General features: G+C 41.2%; 1 protein-coding gene across 7 annotated transcripts in view; it reads left to right on the top strand.

Moving 5' to 3' along the window:
* Nucleotides 1-15,931, top strand: part of ARHGAP12 (Rho GTPase activating protein 12) — a 192,124-nt gene that overhangs the window by 102,466 nt on the left and 73,727 nt on the right. For 5 of the 7 annotated variants that reach the window (XM_053260227.1, XM_053260228.1, XM_053260225.1 and 2 more), the window contains one exon: nucleotides 12,422-12,682. The exons of the other annotated variants lie outside the window; for them this stretch is intronic. In XM_053260227.1, coding sequence (XP_053116202.1) covers nucleotides 12,422-12,682 — 261 coding nt within the window. The remainder of the gene's footprint in view (nucleotides 1-12,421; nucleotides 12,683-15,931) is intronic. 7 annotated transcript variants of the gene reach the window in all.

Raw genomic sequence — 15,931 nt, 5'->3', positions numbered from 1 at the left:
TCCCCTGAAATTCTCTCACATTGGTGGGTATGGGTTTTAGCAAGTACAGTACCGTTTATCTTAATGATCTGAATGATATAAAACTGTTTTTGAGCACAATTTATTTAGGTACTTCATAGATCTGGCTCAATGTCGCTAATTTGAGAGGACCAAGTTTCAGTGAATGGAAGATTCATTTTTATCTCCACTGATACAATGTTTACATTGTTTGGAAGACTAGTTAAGTTATCAAGTGCATCAATAGTAAATCTTTTTATCGAAATCGGGGAGGAAGGCATTAGAGAAATATATATGGCTTGCTACTTCTGTTAATAATCCTACAAAGTGTAGCTGTCTTAAACCCTTATTTTGAGCAATTGTTTCCTGAATGCTGTCTTCCTATACAGCTTAATTACTTTTATGAAATATTATGTTCTGTAGTTATATAGTTCAAACAATTACATAATGCGTTCATAGTTTTTGACAGCTTGTACTTAGGTGCTTAGTATCTTTTATTGAAATATGTGCCTACTTTGTGATTTCAGAATTTAAACTTGGAAGATTACCGGTAAATTTTTAAGCCAAAACCTAATCTCAAGAAAGCTTTCTGTATCTGTAGTGGAAAGCAGGACTTCCTACCTGTTCAGTTGTTTACAACACCTGCTGGTCTAGCGTACCTGGTACTTTTTAGGATGGTGTATCAGGGTGGGAGGAAAAGGAGACTTTTAAAATATGCTTGTAAATATGTACTCTAATAAGATTCCCTCTTAACCATAGCTAACAAAACCACTTCAGATTCTGGTTCCAAATTCTGCCTTACAAAGAAAACATGACTAGTATCAGATGTGTAACTCTAAACAATAGATAATGCTGACCATGGAAAACAGTGGGATTTCAATCTAGGGAGAGGAGAGAGTGTGTCCTTGAGGATGACTTCTGATCTGTAAATTGTGGTTGGCCAGATGAGCCAACATCATGCCTTCCACAGACCTATATTTTACTGTCAAGATTTTCTTTTGGTCAACTGGCCCAGAAAGTGATGCTGAAAGGTTTTAGTTCACAGGAATTCTAGATAATGTTTCATTGTTTATAGTAACAGTTAAAAAAAATAGCTTAAAAATAGCTTACATGATAACGCTCAAAGCATGCATAGCAAAAAGAGTTTTCTAAAGGAGTGCCATGAATTAGTGTTCAGAAATGTGTAGTGTTCTGTAGTGACATCTAGTGGGAGGACTTTTGCTGTTTTTAAAGAAATATTGGATTTGGTTATTCTGTTTTCTGTATCAGTGACCATCAAGTCTGCTTTTTAAAAACGAAAACAAAAAAACTCCTGGCCTTTGTTAAATAATCTGAAGTTTATGGTTAATAATAATTATTATATATAATATATAATTATAATAATTATAATTATAATAATATGGTGAGACGTAACTTTAATAATGGAGACATAACTTTAATGCAATGGAGTTTGGACTAGACAAGTGTGCTGCATTAATAATGAACAGAGGGAAAATAACAAAAACAGAAGGAATAGAACTGTCCAATGGAAGCAAGATCAAGAACCTGGAAGAGAAAGAACATTACAAATACCTGGGCATTCTACAGGCTGATAACATCGCACACACTGAAGTTAAAAGAAAAATTGGAAGTGAATACATCAGGAGAGTTAGAAAAATCCTCAAGTCCAAGCTCAATGGCGGGAACACCATACAAGCCATAAACACCTGGCTATACCTGTTATCAGATACACTGCAGGAAAAATAGACTGGACCCAGGCAGAGCTAGAGATGCTAGATCGTAAGACCAGGAAAATCATGACCATCAATCATGCTCTGCACCCCCACAGTGATGTTGATAGGCTATACCTCCCTCGCAGCTCAGGTGGAAGAGGAATGCTGCAAGTCCATCAAACAGTAGAGGAGGAGAAAAGAGGCCTTGAAGAATATATCAAGGACAGTGAAAAAGATGCACTTGAAATGGTCAATAATGCGAAACTATTCAACACCAATGAAACAAAGCAGGCCTACAAGAAAGAACAAGTCAAGAACCGAGCAGAAAAATGAAGAAATAAGCCCCAGCATGGTCAATATTTGCACAATATAAGTGGAAAATCAGACATCACCAAGACCTGGCAATGGCTTAAGAATGGCAACTTGAAGAAAGAAACAGAGGGTTAAGCTGCACAAGAACAGGCACTAAGAACAAATGCAATAAGAGCAAAAGTAGAAAAATCAACCACAAACAGCAGGTGCCGCCTTTGTAAAGAAGCAGATGAGACCGTGGGCCACCTAATCAGCTGTTGTAAAAAGATCGCACAGACTGACTACCAGGGTGGATTTGATTTAAATCAAACTGATTTAAATCACGATTTAAATCACGATTTAAATCACTAGCAGGGTGGATAAAAATCAATGTTTTTTTAAAAAAATCAAAAAAATCCGATTTTTTGATTTAAATCGGATTTTTTTGATTTTTTTAAAAAAATCATTGATTTTTATCCACCCTGCTAGTGATTTAAATCGTGATTTAAATCAGTTTGATTTAAATCAAATCCACCCTGCTGACTACAAACAAAGGCATGACAAAGTAGCAGGGATGATATACTGGAACATCTGCAAAAAATACAAGCTACCTGTAGCCAAACATTGGTGGGACCATAAAATTGAAAAAGTGGTAGAAAATGAAGATGTTAAAATATTATGGGACTTCTGACTACAAACAGACAAACATCTGCCACACAATACACCAGATATAACTGTAGTCGAGAAGAAAGAAAAACAAGTCAAAATAATCGACATAGCAATACCAGGGGATAGCAGAATAGAAGAAAAAGAAATAGAAAATATCACCAAATACAAAGATCTACAAATTGAAATTGAAAGGCTGTGGCAGAAAAAGACCAAAATAATCCCAGTGGTAATTGGCACCCTGGGTGCAGTTCCAAAAGACCTTGAAGAGCACCTCAACACCATAGGGGCCACAGAAATCGCCATCAGCCAATTACAAAAAGCAGCTTTACTGGGAACAGCCTATATTCTGCGACGATACCTATAACAACAGCAACAACATTGACAATAAAATTCAGCCATCCCAGGTCCTTGGGAAGGACTCGAGAATGTAATTCTCAAAATCAATGCACAAGAAATAAAAATAAATTTAAAATGTATTATGTTTTAGTTTCTATTTATTCTCATTTAGCTAGGTTCCCAGTTGTGACTCACTATGTGTTATAAATCAAATCAGTCTTTCCTATTGAGCAAAGCCCCCCTTTATTGTTTCAGCATGGGATAGACTAACAATATATTTTTTCTATTGGTGTTCTGGACAAGATTTGAGACCTCTTTTAATGCGTAGATTAAAAAAAATATAAAGATCTTGCAAACTTGATCAGATGCGTTTCATTGATAAAACAGCATTGTGTTTGGCTATTTAAGGGAAGGGCTGTGGCAGGGGCATCTGAGGGAGATTGGAGGAGGTGAGTGGTGGCTTTTTACTATTAAGCCTCCTTTGTTGGACAGCTGGGAGCCTTGGAGCTGCCCCTCCCCACTCTCAGTTTGCTGGGCGTACCAACTTAGCCCAGCACAGTCCTGCTGCCTAATTGGGATCCTCCCTTCCCTCAAGTGCCAACATTTACCACCTGCAGGCACTGACTGATCGCATCAGCCCTACCCAGGGTCCTTTGTGAGAGGGAGGACAGGGCTGCGGCAGGCGGCACAGCCAGCCGCCAAAATGGACTGGTCTTCAGTGTAGGGCTGAGGGTTGGGCTGCATCCTATTCAGTTTGGCTGTTTGAGGAATTGCAGCAATAAGTGTGCCAGCTTTGTTACCGAGACTGGGTAATGTGTTTGGGTCTGCCTGGAGATGGGGAGACGGGGCGCCTTCATTGAATGTGGGGCAGCTATTCCGGTGGTGGTGGGGAATAGAAGAAGTAACGTTGGCAGGTCAGCAGGCCGTTCCACAGGAAGGGTAGTCAGAAATTTAATAGCTGTCTCCCCTTCCAGCTGTCCTGCAAGTTCTTTGATCTCGGGGAGTATTGCCAACAACCCACATAGCCTTACCTTGTTCCTCTGCAATGCCAGGTTGGTCCAAAATAAGCCAGAGCTCATCCATGATTTGATTATGGATGAAGAGGCTGACCTGGTATGTATTACTGAGACTTGGTTGGGGGAAGCTAGTGGTCCAGTTTAGTCCCAGCTTCTTCCTCCAGGATATTCTGTAGAGGAGCAGGTGAGAAGATGTGGGCGGGGAGGTGGAGTGGCTGTGGTCTATAAAGATAACATCTCCCTTACCTGGGTCCCTGTTAGGGTATCAGACAATATTGAATGTGTGTACTTGAGTTTGGGGACCAGGGATGGATTGGGACTTCTGTTGGTGTACTGATCGCCCCGATGCCCAACTGAGTCCCTTACTGAGCTCATGGACTTGGTCATGGGACCTACGTTGGAGTCTCACAGACTTTTGGTGCTGGGGGAATTCAATGTTCATTTCAGGACCAATTTGTCCAGGGTAGCTCAGGAGTTCATAGCAGCTATGACAACTATGGGGCTATCCCAAGTGGTCTCTGGACCAACGCACGTTGCAGGTCACGTGCTTGATTAGGTCTTTTACTCTGTTCAGGGTGGTGTTCCATGGGTGGGGACTCCTGTGATTTCCCCATTGTCATGGACGAACCACCATCTGGTTAAAGTTAGGCTTACAACCACTTCCCACCCCCGCAGAGGTGAGGGGCCTATGAGAATGGTCCACCCGAAGAGGTTATTGGATCCAATAGGATTCCAAGAAGCCTTGGAAGGATTTCATGTTGTTTTTGCTGGTGATCCTGTTGATGCCCTGGTTGAGAATTGGAACAACTTGCTCACCAAAGCAGTAGACACGATTGCTCCTAAGCATCTCCTCCGACCCACTTCAGAATTGGCCCCTTGGTATACAGAAGAGCTACGGCGGCTGAAGTGGCAAGGTAGGTGACTGGAGCACAAGTGAAGAAACACCTGACTCGAATCCGACAGATTACGACATAGAGCACATTTAAAGATCTATGCTCAGGCGATATGTGCAGCAAAGAAGCGGTTCTTTACTGCCCGTATTGCTTCTGCGGGTTCACATCCGGCGGAGTTGTCCAGGGTTGTGAGGGGGCTAGTATCTGCCCCCCGCTCCCCTGAACCCACTGTGATGTGTTTAATGTATTTTTCGAAGACAAAATCTCCCGGATTCGGGCCGACCTAGATGGAGACTCCACAGTTAATTTGATGTCTGAACTGGAGGTGCCCAACAACTCCTCTTATGCAGTTTGACTGGATCAATTTCAGTTTGTGACTTCTGAGGATGTGGGCAAGCTGCTTGGATCGGTGAGGCCTACCACTTGTTCTCTTGACCCTTGTACAACATGGCTTGTTCTATCTAGCAGGGAGGCTGTTGTAGGCAGCCTGGTAGAAATAATAAACGCTTCTCTGAGGGAGAGCAGAATTTCTCCTTGTCTTAAGGAGGCAGTCATTAGACCTCTTCTGAAGAAGCCTGCATTAGATGCCTCAGAGTTGAGCAATTACAGGCCTGTTTCCAACCTCCTGTGGCTGGGCAAAGTAATTGAGAGGGTGGTGGCCTCTCAGCTCCAGGCAGTCTTGGAGGAAACTGATTATCTAGACCCATTTCAAACTGGTTTTGAGGCGGGCTATGTGGTGGAAACTGCCTTGGTCGGCCTGATGGATGATCTCCAATTGGGAATTGACAGAGGAAATGTGACTCTTTTGTTCCTTTTGGACCTCTCGGTGGCTTTCAATACTATTAACCATAGTATCCTTCTGGAACGTCTGAGGGTGTTGGGGGTGGGAGGCAGTGGTTCCACTCTTACCTCTCGGACAGGTTCCAGATGGTGTCGATTGGAGATTGTTGCTCTTCAAAGTCTGAGCTTTTATATGGTGTCCCTCAAGGCTCTGTAGTTTCTCCAGTGCTTTTTAACATCTACATGAAACCGCTGGGAGAGATCATCAGGGGATTTGGAGCTTGGTGTTATCACTATGCTGGCATATCCTCCCTAAATGCCTGCCTGGAAGCAGTAATGGGCTGGATGAGGGAGAATAAACTGAAGCTGAATCCAGATAAGATGGAGGTACTTATTGTGCCGGGTCAGAAAACTAGAGATGATTTTGATCTCTCTGTTCTAGATGGGGTCACAGTTCCCCAAAAGGAAGAGGTTCGCAGTCTGGGAGTACTCCTGGATCCATACCTCTCCTTGGTTTTTCAGGTTGAGGAGCTGGCCAGGGGTGCTTTCTATCAGCTTCGGCTGATACACCAGCTGCACCCGTTTCTTGAGATCAATGACCTCAAAACAGTGGTACATTCATTGGTAACCTCCAGACTTGACTTCTGTAATGCGCTCTATGTGGGTCCGCCTTTGTACCTAGTCTGTAAACTTCAGTTGGTTCAGAATGCAACAGCCAGGTTGGTCTCTGGGTCATCTCAGAGAGACCACATTACTCCTTTGCTGATGGAGTTACACTGGCTGCCGATAGGTTTCCGAGCAAAATACCAAGTTCTAGTTAAGCCTAAATGGCTTAGGTCCTGGGTATTTAAGAGAGCATCTTCTTCGCTACGAACTCCACTGCCCATTGAGGTCATCTGAGGAGGTCCATCTCCAGTTACCGCCATGTTAGCACAAACCACAAGGTAGAACTTCCTGATGTTGAACACCAAAAACTTTGTAACACGTTCAGCTAAGAAAAAGTTCACGCTGCCCCTGGCCCCCACCAAAAAGTACACAATTAAATGAAATTAGTGCATTAATTAATAGTGAGGGTGTGCTCCCACCTCACAATTATTCAGCAGTGAATAAGGGCACAACAAGAAGCAGATAATTGGTGTTCACTTAACCCCCCCCTCCTTTAGACTCTTTATTTTATTTTTTTCTTTAACATACTTTTATACTGCCTCAAACTTGCATCTCTTCAGATTCCCTTCCCAGACACTTCCCACAAACCTCACAGTTCTGCTGATTGATTTAATTTCCTTCAGAATGGTGTTATCAGCAGTGCTCGCTTCTGAAATAGTGGTAGGCCTTAAGCCAATCTGACTGAAATCGTAGGCCTTAACCCTCTGAACTGAGCCTTTTTACCATATGCAGTGACTCATACTCTGCTTTGACGCCCTAGAAAACAAAAGCCACTCAATTCTTGAAACCCCAGCTCTTTTAAGGGATGGAAACCAACATGAGCCCTTATATCGGCTTCTTTTTTTCTTCCTTCACTCAGGACTCACAAGTAGCCCTTGAGCAGCAGCCCTTCCCCCACCATCCAGGGCCTGTTTTCCGGCTACACTTGGGCCCTGAGGAGCTGATAATGAGCTCTTCTGGCTCTGGCTCTTCGTCTTCTAATAAAGTTGTGGCATGTTTTAAAGCTGCTTATTAGTTGTCTGTCTCTTTTCCTGCTGTCTAGGGCAGGGGCGGAGCCACCATTGGGCCAACAGGTTCAAAGAACCTGGGCCAACGACCAATCAAGGGCCGCATCTTGCGGCCCTGACACGCCCCCCGCGTCTGACGTCAGATGCAGGAGTGCTAGTTTAGCTCCTGAGCAGGGGCTGCGCGGCCCCTTCGGGAGCTAAACTAATCGCAGCGCCAGCCTAACTAGCTCCTGAAGGGGCCGCAGCCCAGGAGCAGCTCTTCCCTGCCTTTTGCACAGCCGCACGGCCCCTTCGGGAGTTAAACTGTAACTCTCGGTCCCGAACGGAGCCTCAAGGCTCCGTTCCGCCAGACCACGCCCCCACGTCTGACATCAGATGCGGGGGGACGTGGCTAGACCAGACTCTAACGTCAGATGCGGGGGCAGGGTCAGCAGGGCCACGGCGGTGGCTGCACACAGGCCACCAGCGGTCCCGCTCTGCGGCTGGTCTAGGAAGTAGTCTATTTTAAAAGCTAGACACAAGTGATGTAGCCACTGAGCATAGACGGTAGGTTTCTCCCCTGTAAGCCTCAGGCCTCTGCTGATAGGATAATGGCTCACTCAGAGCAGCCTCATGGAAATTAAAAGGACATTAGGCATTCCTTAACATGTTTTTAAGTTCAGTAGGATTACTTTGAGTAATATTCATTATTATGTTAGTTGCTATCTTTCTTGCTGTATTCTGAAGGAGAGGATAGATTGTTGGCATACTAACAGAACTTATGCCCTGTGGGATGCTTTGACGAATGTCAGATTCTTTGAGAACAATCTATGTGCTGGGTGGAGTGTTGGTGGGTTTGCCTCACAGGATTTTTACATTGTTTTCCACTCACATTTTAAGAAGGACCTTTCCATTATTCTCCCTCCCACAACACAATTTTTCAGAGGTTATTTAACTGTTTCCTCATTATATGGAAGCAAGTCACACTGAGTTTAATGGAGTTTCCTTCCTTCTTGGTTTGCAAATACTGTAGAATTGCAGGTTCAGTTTTCAAAATACTGCTGGAAAAGGCATGTGTACTCCAGCCCACCATAGTGCTCAGCGATATGCTTCCAGAAAGCTCCAAAGCAAATCCAGAAACCATTCCCACCCAGTGCCAACAAATTATTATTGTGATGTAGACTGCCCCTGAACATGGAGGATCTACACGAGAACCAAACCGCCTGTGAACCTGGAGGCTTCATTTCTTAAGTATGGCCAAGTGAATCTTCCATATTGGCTCTGATTTAGAACCTCCATGTTCAAGAGCAGTCTAGACCAGAATAGTGGTTTCTTGGTGCTGGGCGGGAATGATTTTTAGGATTTCCTTGGTTCCTTCTTTGGAACTTCCTAGCATGGAGTCCTTGGTCCCAATAAAATACATCTTTACTCAGAAGGTGAGCTGGTTTTGTGGTTGCAAGCATGACTTGTCCCCTTAGCTAATCAGGGTCCACCCTGATTACAAATGAATGGGAGACGAGAAGTGTGAGCACTGTAAGATAGTCTCTTCAGGGGATGGAGCCACTCTGGGAAGAGCATCAGAAGGATCCAAGTTCCCTCCCTGGCATCTCCAAGATAGGGCTAAGACTCCTGCCTACAACCTTGGAGAAGCCGCTGCCAGTCTGCGAAGACAATACTGAGCTAGATAGACCAATGGTCTGACTCAGTATATGGCAGCTTCCTATGTTGCAGAAGTAAGCCCCAGAAAAATAAATGGTGATCCCAACTCAGTAGGGTTCCCCTCATTCTTTGCTTTGCTGAGGGGCTGGGAGGAGGGAAAAAGAGAGAACCCACATTCTTTCCTAGCATCTTTGCTGGTCCTGATTCCTATGTGTATTTACTCAGAAGAAGTAGAATCAATGGATCAATACATTATTCTCTAGTAATTTATTCCAAGCTTTGTTCAGGAACTTTGCTTCCCCCACTTCGGGGTTGAGAGAATGATGGGCAGAGAGAGAAGAAAAATGCCCATGAAAGAGAAGGTGTGGTGCTGGGGAGAGTAGAATGGTTGTTTATACAAGTGCCAGAGTGCTCATAGACTGATCTTATCAGGCACCTATGTTAAGAACCAGGAAGTCACTCACTGGAAATTGCCAGGACTTGCCCCTCCCAACTTTGGGTTCAGAATTCTCAGTGGGCAGACTTAATTATTCTCTTAGCTAACTTTCCCTTAGTTATTTTCCCTATTATTATGGGGATTTTGAACAACAATTACTCAAAAACCACTAGATTAATGTTTTTCACACCAGCAAAATAAACTAGTCCTGTGTTGACATGAATTTTGGGGGAATGCTAAAAAGAAAAAAAATCAAACACGAAAAAATTATATATTATCTGTGGTCAAAAAAAGGTTGCCAGCACTTTGAAACTTCTTTTTAGAAGTTCAAAACTTAAATGGCTTTGTATCAGCCATTTTACAATGGATTTGCACCAAATTTGATAGAGTGGTGTATCCCCGAGTTGTGTGCACCATTTCAGAGGGATTGGGTGGATACTTTTGACTTTATAAGTAATAGAATGTTCTTGACTTATAGTAGCAGAATATTGAAAACACATCTCATTTTAATTATACTGGCATGACTGTGCCAGTATAACATGATCACCCAAGTACACCCTCGCCTTAGGGCCTATCATAATTAAACTTAAGAAGGAGCACTGAGTTTATTTCACCCCAGCCAACAATTGTCCTGCACCAGTGAATATATTTGGGAATCAGTATAGATGTGGCTGGAATTCTGAATGCACAGCTCAAGGTGTTGTGCTTTGGAATGATGTTATGGGTAGAAGTGATGATGACATTCCCAGTTATCCCATGCTCAGCTGTCATGATCGCTCTCTTGCTCTCTCTCGGTGTGCGTGACCTTATGATTTCCACAATTTTCCTTGTTGGCATAAAAAAGAATTGCATACCATAGGGCTTGACAATTTAACAGTACTGTCTGGACAAGGATATTCAGGGGTAGGGTTATTTAATAAAATTTTTGTTTGTCACAGGCAGCCATGTTTCTGTTCTAAGTATGCTACTTGTAAAGGGAAATAAAGAGAAGCCCCGCCCCCCCACCAAACCCCAATGTCTGCCATTAAGTGTGGTAATTTTATCAAATGTCCATTGTCTGGCTTCTAAATGTTTGGGATTGCTTCTAAATTCAAAGAAAACTTGTCAAGGTCTTGCATACCAAGCAAAACTTTTTACTACCTGTTTTGTAGGTTTTAATGCAGTAATGCAAGTTTGTCAGCTTTTCTTTATTCTGGATTTGTAGTCTCTCTCTCTCAGAGAGCTTGGGGGAGAAAACAGAACTTAAACACCTATATAAAAACATGTAGTTGAACTAAAATCAGTGATGTAACATTAAAATTGCACCTCGTGATGGCTTTATTCTAGCCACTAACATTCCGCCTAAGCAAAATAGTCTGTACAACTTCCAAAAAATGTTCAGACTTCCTGGTTCTAGCAAGTCTCCTGGAGAAAAGAAATGCCATCTCTTTACCGAGTACTGATGTGTGCAATTGTTCTGCATTAGTATGGTGTGAATATGCAACGCTCATTTCCTCTGTAAGAGTTTTTAAAAATGAAAAGATCATTCCTGTGGTTGGTTGGTAGAGAAACAAAATCCACACTGGCAAAAGAAAAGAAAATTGTCTCTGCTAAGCCTGTGGTTCTGGTTGAATTGTCAGTATGTAAGAAGTGTTCACTTACTGTCAAGATATAAATGCTGAGGAAGCCCTGTGAATCCACACCATGCAAGTATGAGCTACTCCAAAGTACAGTCAGCTTGGCCCTGTGTAGAGTTGGGCACACCTTAACCCCCATGGAAGGAAAGCAATAGAAAACAAGACAGTTGTTTTCTGAGCCTTTGAAGTTAACTAAATTCCCTCAAATGTCATTTGTCTTTGACCTGTTTTGTCCTGAAAATTTAAATTAGCAGCTCAAGACAAGGAATGATAACAGTTTCTTTAATCTAATTGCTTGGTATTCAGTATGTATGTGCATTTTAAGTTCTAGCAGTCTCTTCTGGCCCAGTAGTTTCTACTATAATAAATCTTTTAGTAACATTTTGCATTATTCATGTAGCAAGGCAAGGATAATATATTCTGCAGAAAAAGATGGTGGTGCTAGCTTTGGTGTTTGAAGCTAAGCTCTTTGTTTCATTCTGTTTTTTTCATTTGTCTGACTTCAGCCCAAAGAAGACGCTCTTGAGAACAGTATAGTTGGAATCAGTTTCAGTAAACCGCTTGCAGATTAGCCTGTTTCAGGGTGGATTTGATTTAAATCAAACTGATTTAAATCATGATTTAAATCACTAGCAGGGTGGATAAAAATCAAAAAAATCCTATTTAAATCAAAAAAATCAGATTTGAATAAAAAAATCAGATTTTTTTGATTTAAATCAGATTTTTAAATTTAAATTGGATTTTTTTGATTTAAATCGGATTTTTTTGATTTTTATCCACCCTGCTAGTGATTTAAATCAGTTTGATTTAAATCAAATCCACCCTGGCTTGTTTAAGTCATTTGGTTACAATTCTGTTTAAATAGTTTGACTTACTATTCCTGTTAAATATCTTGCAATGTGTAAAGCACACTTGGAAATGTAAAACACAAATTTTGAAGTGGCATGAGTATGTGTTCTGAAAAGAACCCCCCACCTTTCCCCCCTGGTACTTATTCCTCATAGGCAGAATGCCATACTTCTGATACAAATATTTCCCCATGCCCTATATGAAATTGATTTTCATGACAGTTCATGAAAGCAGAGCTCTGATCTAGGGCTAGATAAAAATCGCTAGTACAGATTTTGTTAGGCATATATCTTTTTAGTTCAGTTTCTCTACCAAATTGAATGGAATTAATTATTTTAGGATTATTTTGGAAAATTACCCATTATTCTGCTGTACCTTTGATTTTTTTGCTTATTTAAAGTATTAACTTTCTTCTTTGAACTTGCCACATCAAATATTCACTATCTGTGTGTGTTGCTGTAGTACCATCATAACATGCAACTTTAAGTAATGTGCAATTTCTTTTATTGCAACAGCCAACCACTCCACCAAGCCAAGGAAGACCAGATTCACCAGTTTATGCTAATTTGCAAGAACTGAAAATATCTCAATCTGCACTCCCACCTTTACCTGTAAGTCCTCCAATCCAAATTAATGGAGAGTGGGAAACCCATAAAGATACTACAGGACGCTGTTACTATTACAACAAGGGAACACAGGAGAGAACCTGGAAACCCCCACGGTGGACTCGGGATCCAACCATGAGCAGAGATTCCCTAAATCAAGTAGATCAAGAGGTGAGCTTAACTGATGTGAACAGAGGGTGTGAATGGAAGAAATGGCTGCATAAAACGTAATTTAGTATAATCGATATAGGTTTTCAAGTGGTCTTATATTTCCTTCCTTCCTTGTTCAAAATATTTCATGAGCTTTTTCTTGTTTGAGTCTCTCAGGAACCAGAGCTAATTAAAAATGAAATAGTTCATTATTAAATGCAGTGGGACTTATTCTTGACCCCCATAATGGTGACACATACTGAGATTATGTGTATATGAACAGGGCATGGTCAGCTTTCAAACTAAGATAGTAATGTGTTACCACAAGAGCTTCCTGTTTCCCTTCTTTTTGGAAAATAGAATGACATTGTGTTAACTTTTTATAACCAGTGGCCTGGGTGGGTCTTTGTGGTCTCTGACTGCCAGATAATCCAAAAGAAATACTTCACACTCTTAGAACCAGAAACATGTAAAGTTAGAATTTTCTTTTTTTGTTGTTTTTATATTACACTTAGTAAAAACACCAACAATGAGGCTTACAAAAGTAAATGTACACAGAAAAATAAATAAATCCACAGAATCAGACTAAAGAACCAAAAGCCTCCCACCCTTCCGTCTAAAGGCTCTGTCAGACAGCTAGATCTCTCTGGAATGGGGATTCCATAGGAAAGGTGCTGTCATTGAGAAGACTCTGGTATCCACCTACTGAATTTCTGTGATTGGTGGATTAGAGAGCATGGCATCCATGGCTGATTTAAAAACTTGGACAGGTTCATATTGTGAGTGTTGTGACTGATATGTCTTGTCCTTAGAAGAAAGACAGAGGTTGTCTATCCTAATGAAATAGATTTGTCTAGGTATAATCTATAGTGTATGTGGTATCTTCAGAAATTGTAACAGTAAGATGCAGAGGGCAGAAAGAGGAAATATGCACAAGGTGGAATTTATTGGCATTTTTGTTGCTCTTGCAGTTGCTGGTTTAGCCTAGTAGTTTGTCATCTGATTAATTAAAAATGGCTTTCACTTGTATGCTATAGCTGTGTAATTTTGAGTTTGCACAGAGAATGAAGATATGATTATTTAATAATCACAAATGTATTTGGTTCTTGTGCAATATTGTTAGAATGCCCACAAATTAAATTTTTATAAATCTTTGTGTTCAGCTCTAGAAATCATGAAAAAATCTGCAAGATATGATTAATGCATTTATTTATGAAATGGCATATTTATGAGAATTTCAGTGCTGTGCAGTGTTGAGGGGGCAGCTGTAAAACTAAATGAAATGCTTACAATTGCTGCTGCACTCGATTAGATGTTAACTTATAATCCTAAAGGAGAGCTTTAGGATCAGGAGAGGAGAGTTGATCTGGTGGTAGCAAGCATGACTTGTCCCTGTAGCTAAGCAGGGTCCACCCTGGTTGCATATGAATGGGAGACTAGAAGTGTGAGCAATGTAAGATATTCCCCTCAGGGGATGGAGCCGCTCTGGCAAGAGCATCAGAAGGATCCAAGTTCCCTCCCTGGAATCTCCAAGATAGGGCTGAGAGAGATTCCTGCCTGCAACTTTGGAGAAGCCGCTGCCAGTCTGTGAAGACAATACTGAGCTAGATAGACCAATGGTCTGACTCAGTATATGGCAGCTTCCTCTGTTCCTATGTAAAAAAATGTTTTTGTTATGAATATTTATATACCACTTAACAACCAAAGTTCTCAAAGTGGTTTACATATAAAAATAAATAAGAAGATGGTTCCCTGTCCCAAAAGGGCTCAAAATTGAAAAGAAGCACAAGGTAGATGTCAGCAACAGCCATTGGTGGCATATTATATCCTCTGTGGCCTCCTGGGTTGGTCCTAGTCCCCCACTCTTATTGAGGCTGAAGGGTACGTTGACAATGGCCCACAGAGTTCTAGAAGGGAGAAAGCAACATTAGTCTTCCTTGGTAAATTTGGTCATTCCTTGAGGAAGTACATCATATCTGCATTCTGTGTTAAACATCACTATCAAGTTAATTGACTTGGGTCTGTTACTTTAGTGATTGCTCCATGGCTTGTTGTTCATATAGACTGAGAACCAGTGGTTAGCCTTAGTGAAACTCCATGCTGCTCATTGTGATTCACTTTTTTTCAACAAAAGTTCCCAGAGTGGCTTACATAGATATACGTAACTAGCCCCTGCCCTATAACTTGGCTGTAGTTTGGACTCTGAGGCACAGTTCTGTACCTGTTCATTCTCTGGGAACCAAGATTCCCCACTGTGCTGCTGGTTCTATCTCATAATAACTTTCTGAAGAGGAGCAGTTGTTGTTCAATGCATGGATGAGCTGACTCGGCAAACTGAGTAATAAGATATGTTAGTTGTGGAAAGGCTGAGGAGTGTGTGTCTGTCTTCCCAAATGTTATTGAGGACTAAGTCTAAGTGATTGCAGTGAAGATGCTTCCAAATGTTTTTAGTATTAGGCTATTGAATTCATTTTTTAAAAATTAGAATGTTATCTGTCTTCCTGGCATTACTCAAATATTAGCAGATCAATAATAATTCAGATAATTACATGATTCATTTTGAACACTCAAAAGAACTGTATAAATGCTAAGTATCCATTATGAATCTCCTGGTGATTTTAGTTCCCTTTTGTCAACGTTTTGTTGCTTTTGCTGCACCAACATGTGTTTTGTTTATCTGTTTGAGTCAGCAGTGTATCAAGTACCTTCTCCCCTTGATCCAGGAGTAATCTTTGCTTTAACCATCTCTCCACCTTACTGTTTTCCATTAACTTTTATATCATCTTCAGACCGTAGAAATCTGCTTTTTTTAATCTGTGGAGAACATATCCTTGTTTGGTAATTAGTGTGGCTATTTCTTCCCTAGCATAAGAGCATCTCAAAATACCATTGGGACTTCCTTTGAATTACAGTCTTGAATTTCTGAGATGCTAGTGATAACGTAATAAAGTATAGATCAGGCTCTGCAAACAGGGTTGACGACAATATTTTCAGGAAAACTAAGAAATAAAATAAAAGCATAAAAGTGTTTTATGCTTTATTTATTCATTTAGATGAATAAATTCATCTTCATTCATTTAGTATGAATAAATTTAAATATAAGATAGACTTGGTCTGTTCTCTGCCACAAAACACTGTCAGACCAGTCTTTTCCTCACTTTCTTGATAGTCTGGTTTGCATGAAAGTATCTGCAATTTACCATAACCACTGCTATACTCTTTTACATGAGTGGCACTAATGTGCTCCCATTCAGAAGTTTCAGAGCCTGA

This window comes from Hemicordylus capensis, chromosome 6 (genome assembly GCF_027244095.1).
Source record: "Hemicordylus capensis ecotype Gifberg chromosome 6, rHemCap1.1.pri, whole genome shotgun sequence".
Lineage (NCBI taxonomy): Eukaryota > Metazoa > Chordata > Lepidosauria > Squamata > Cordylidae > Hemicordylus > Hemicordylus capensis.
Note: the sequence above shows the minus strand (reverse complement) of the source record. Positions and strands in the feature narration are given on the sequence as shown.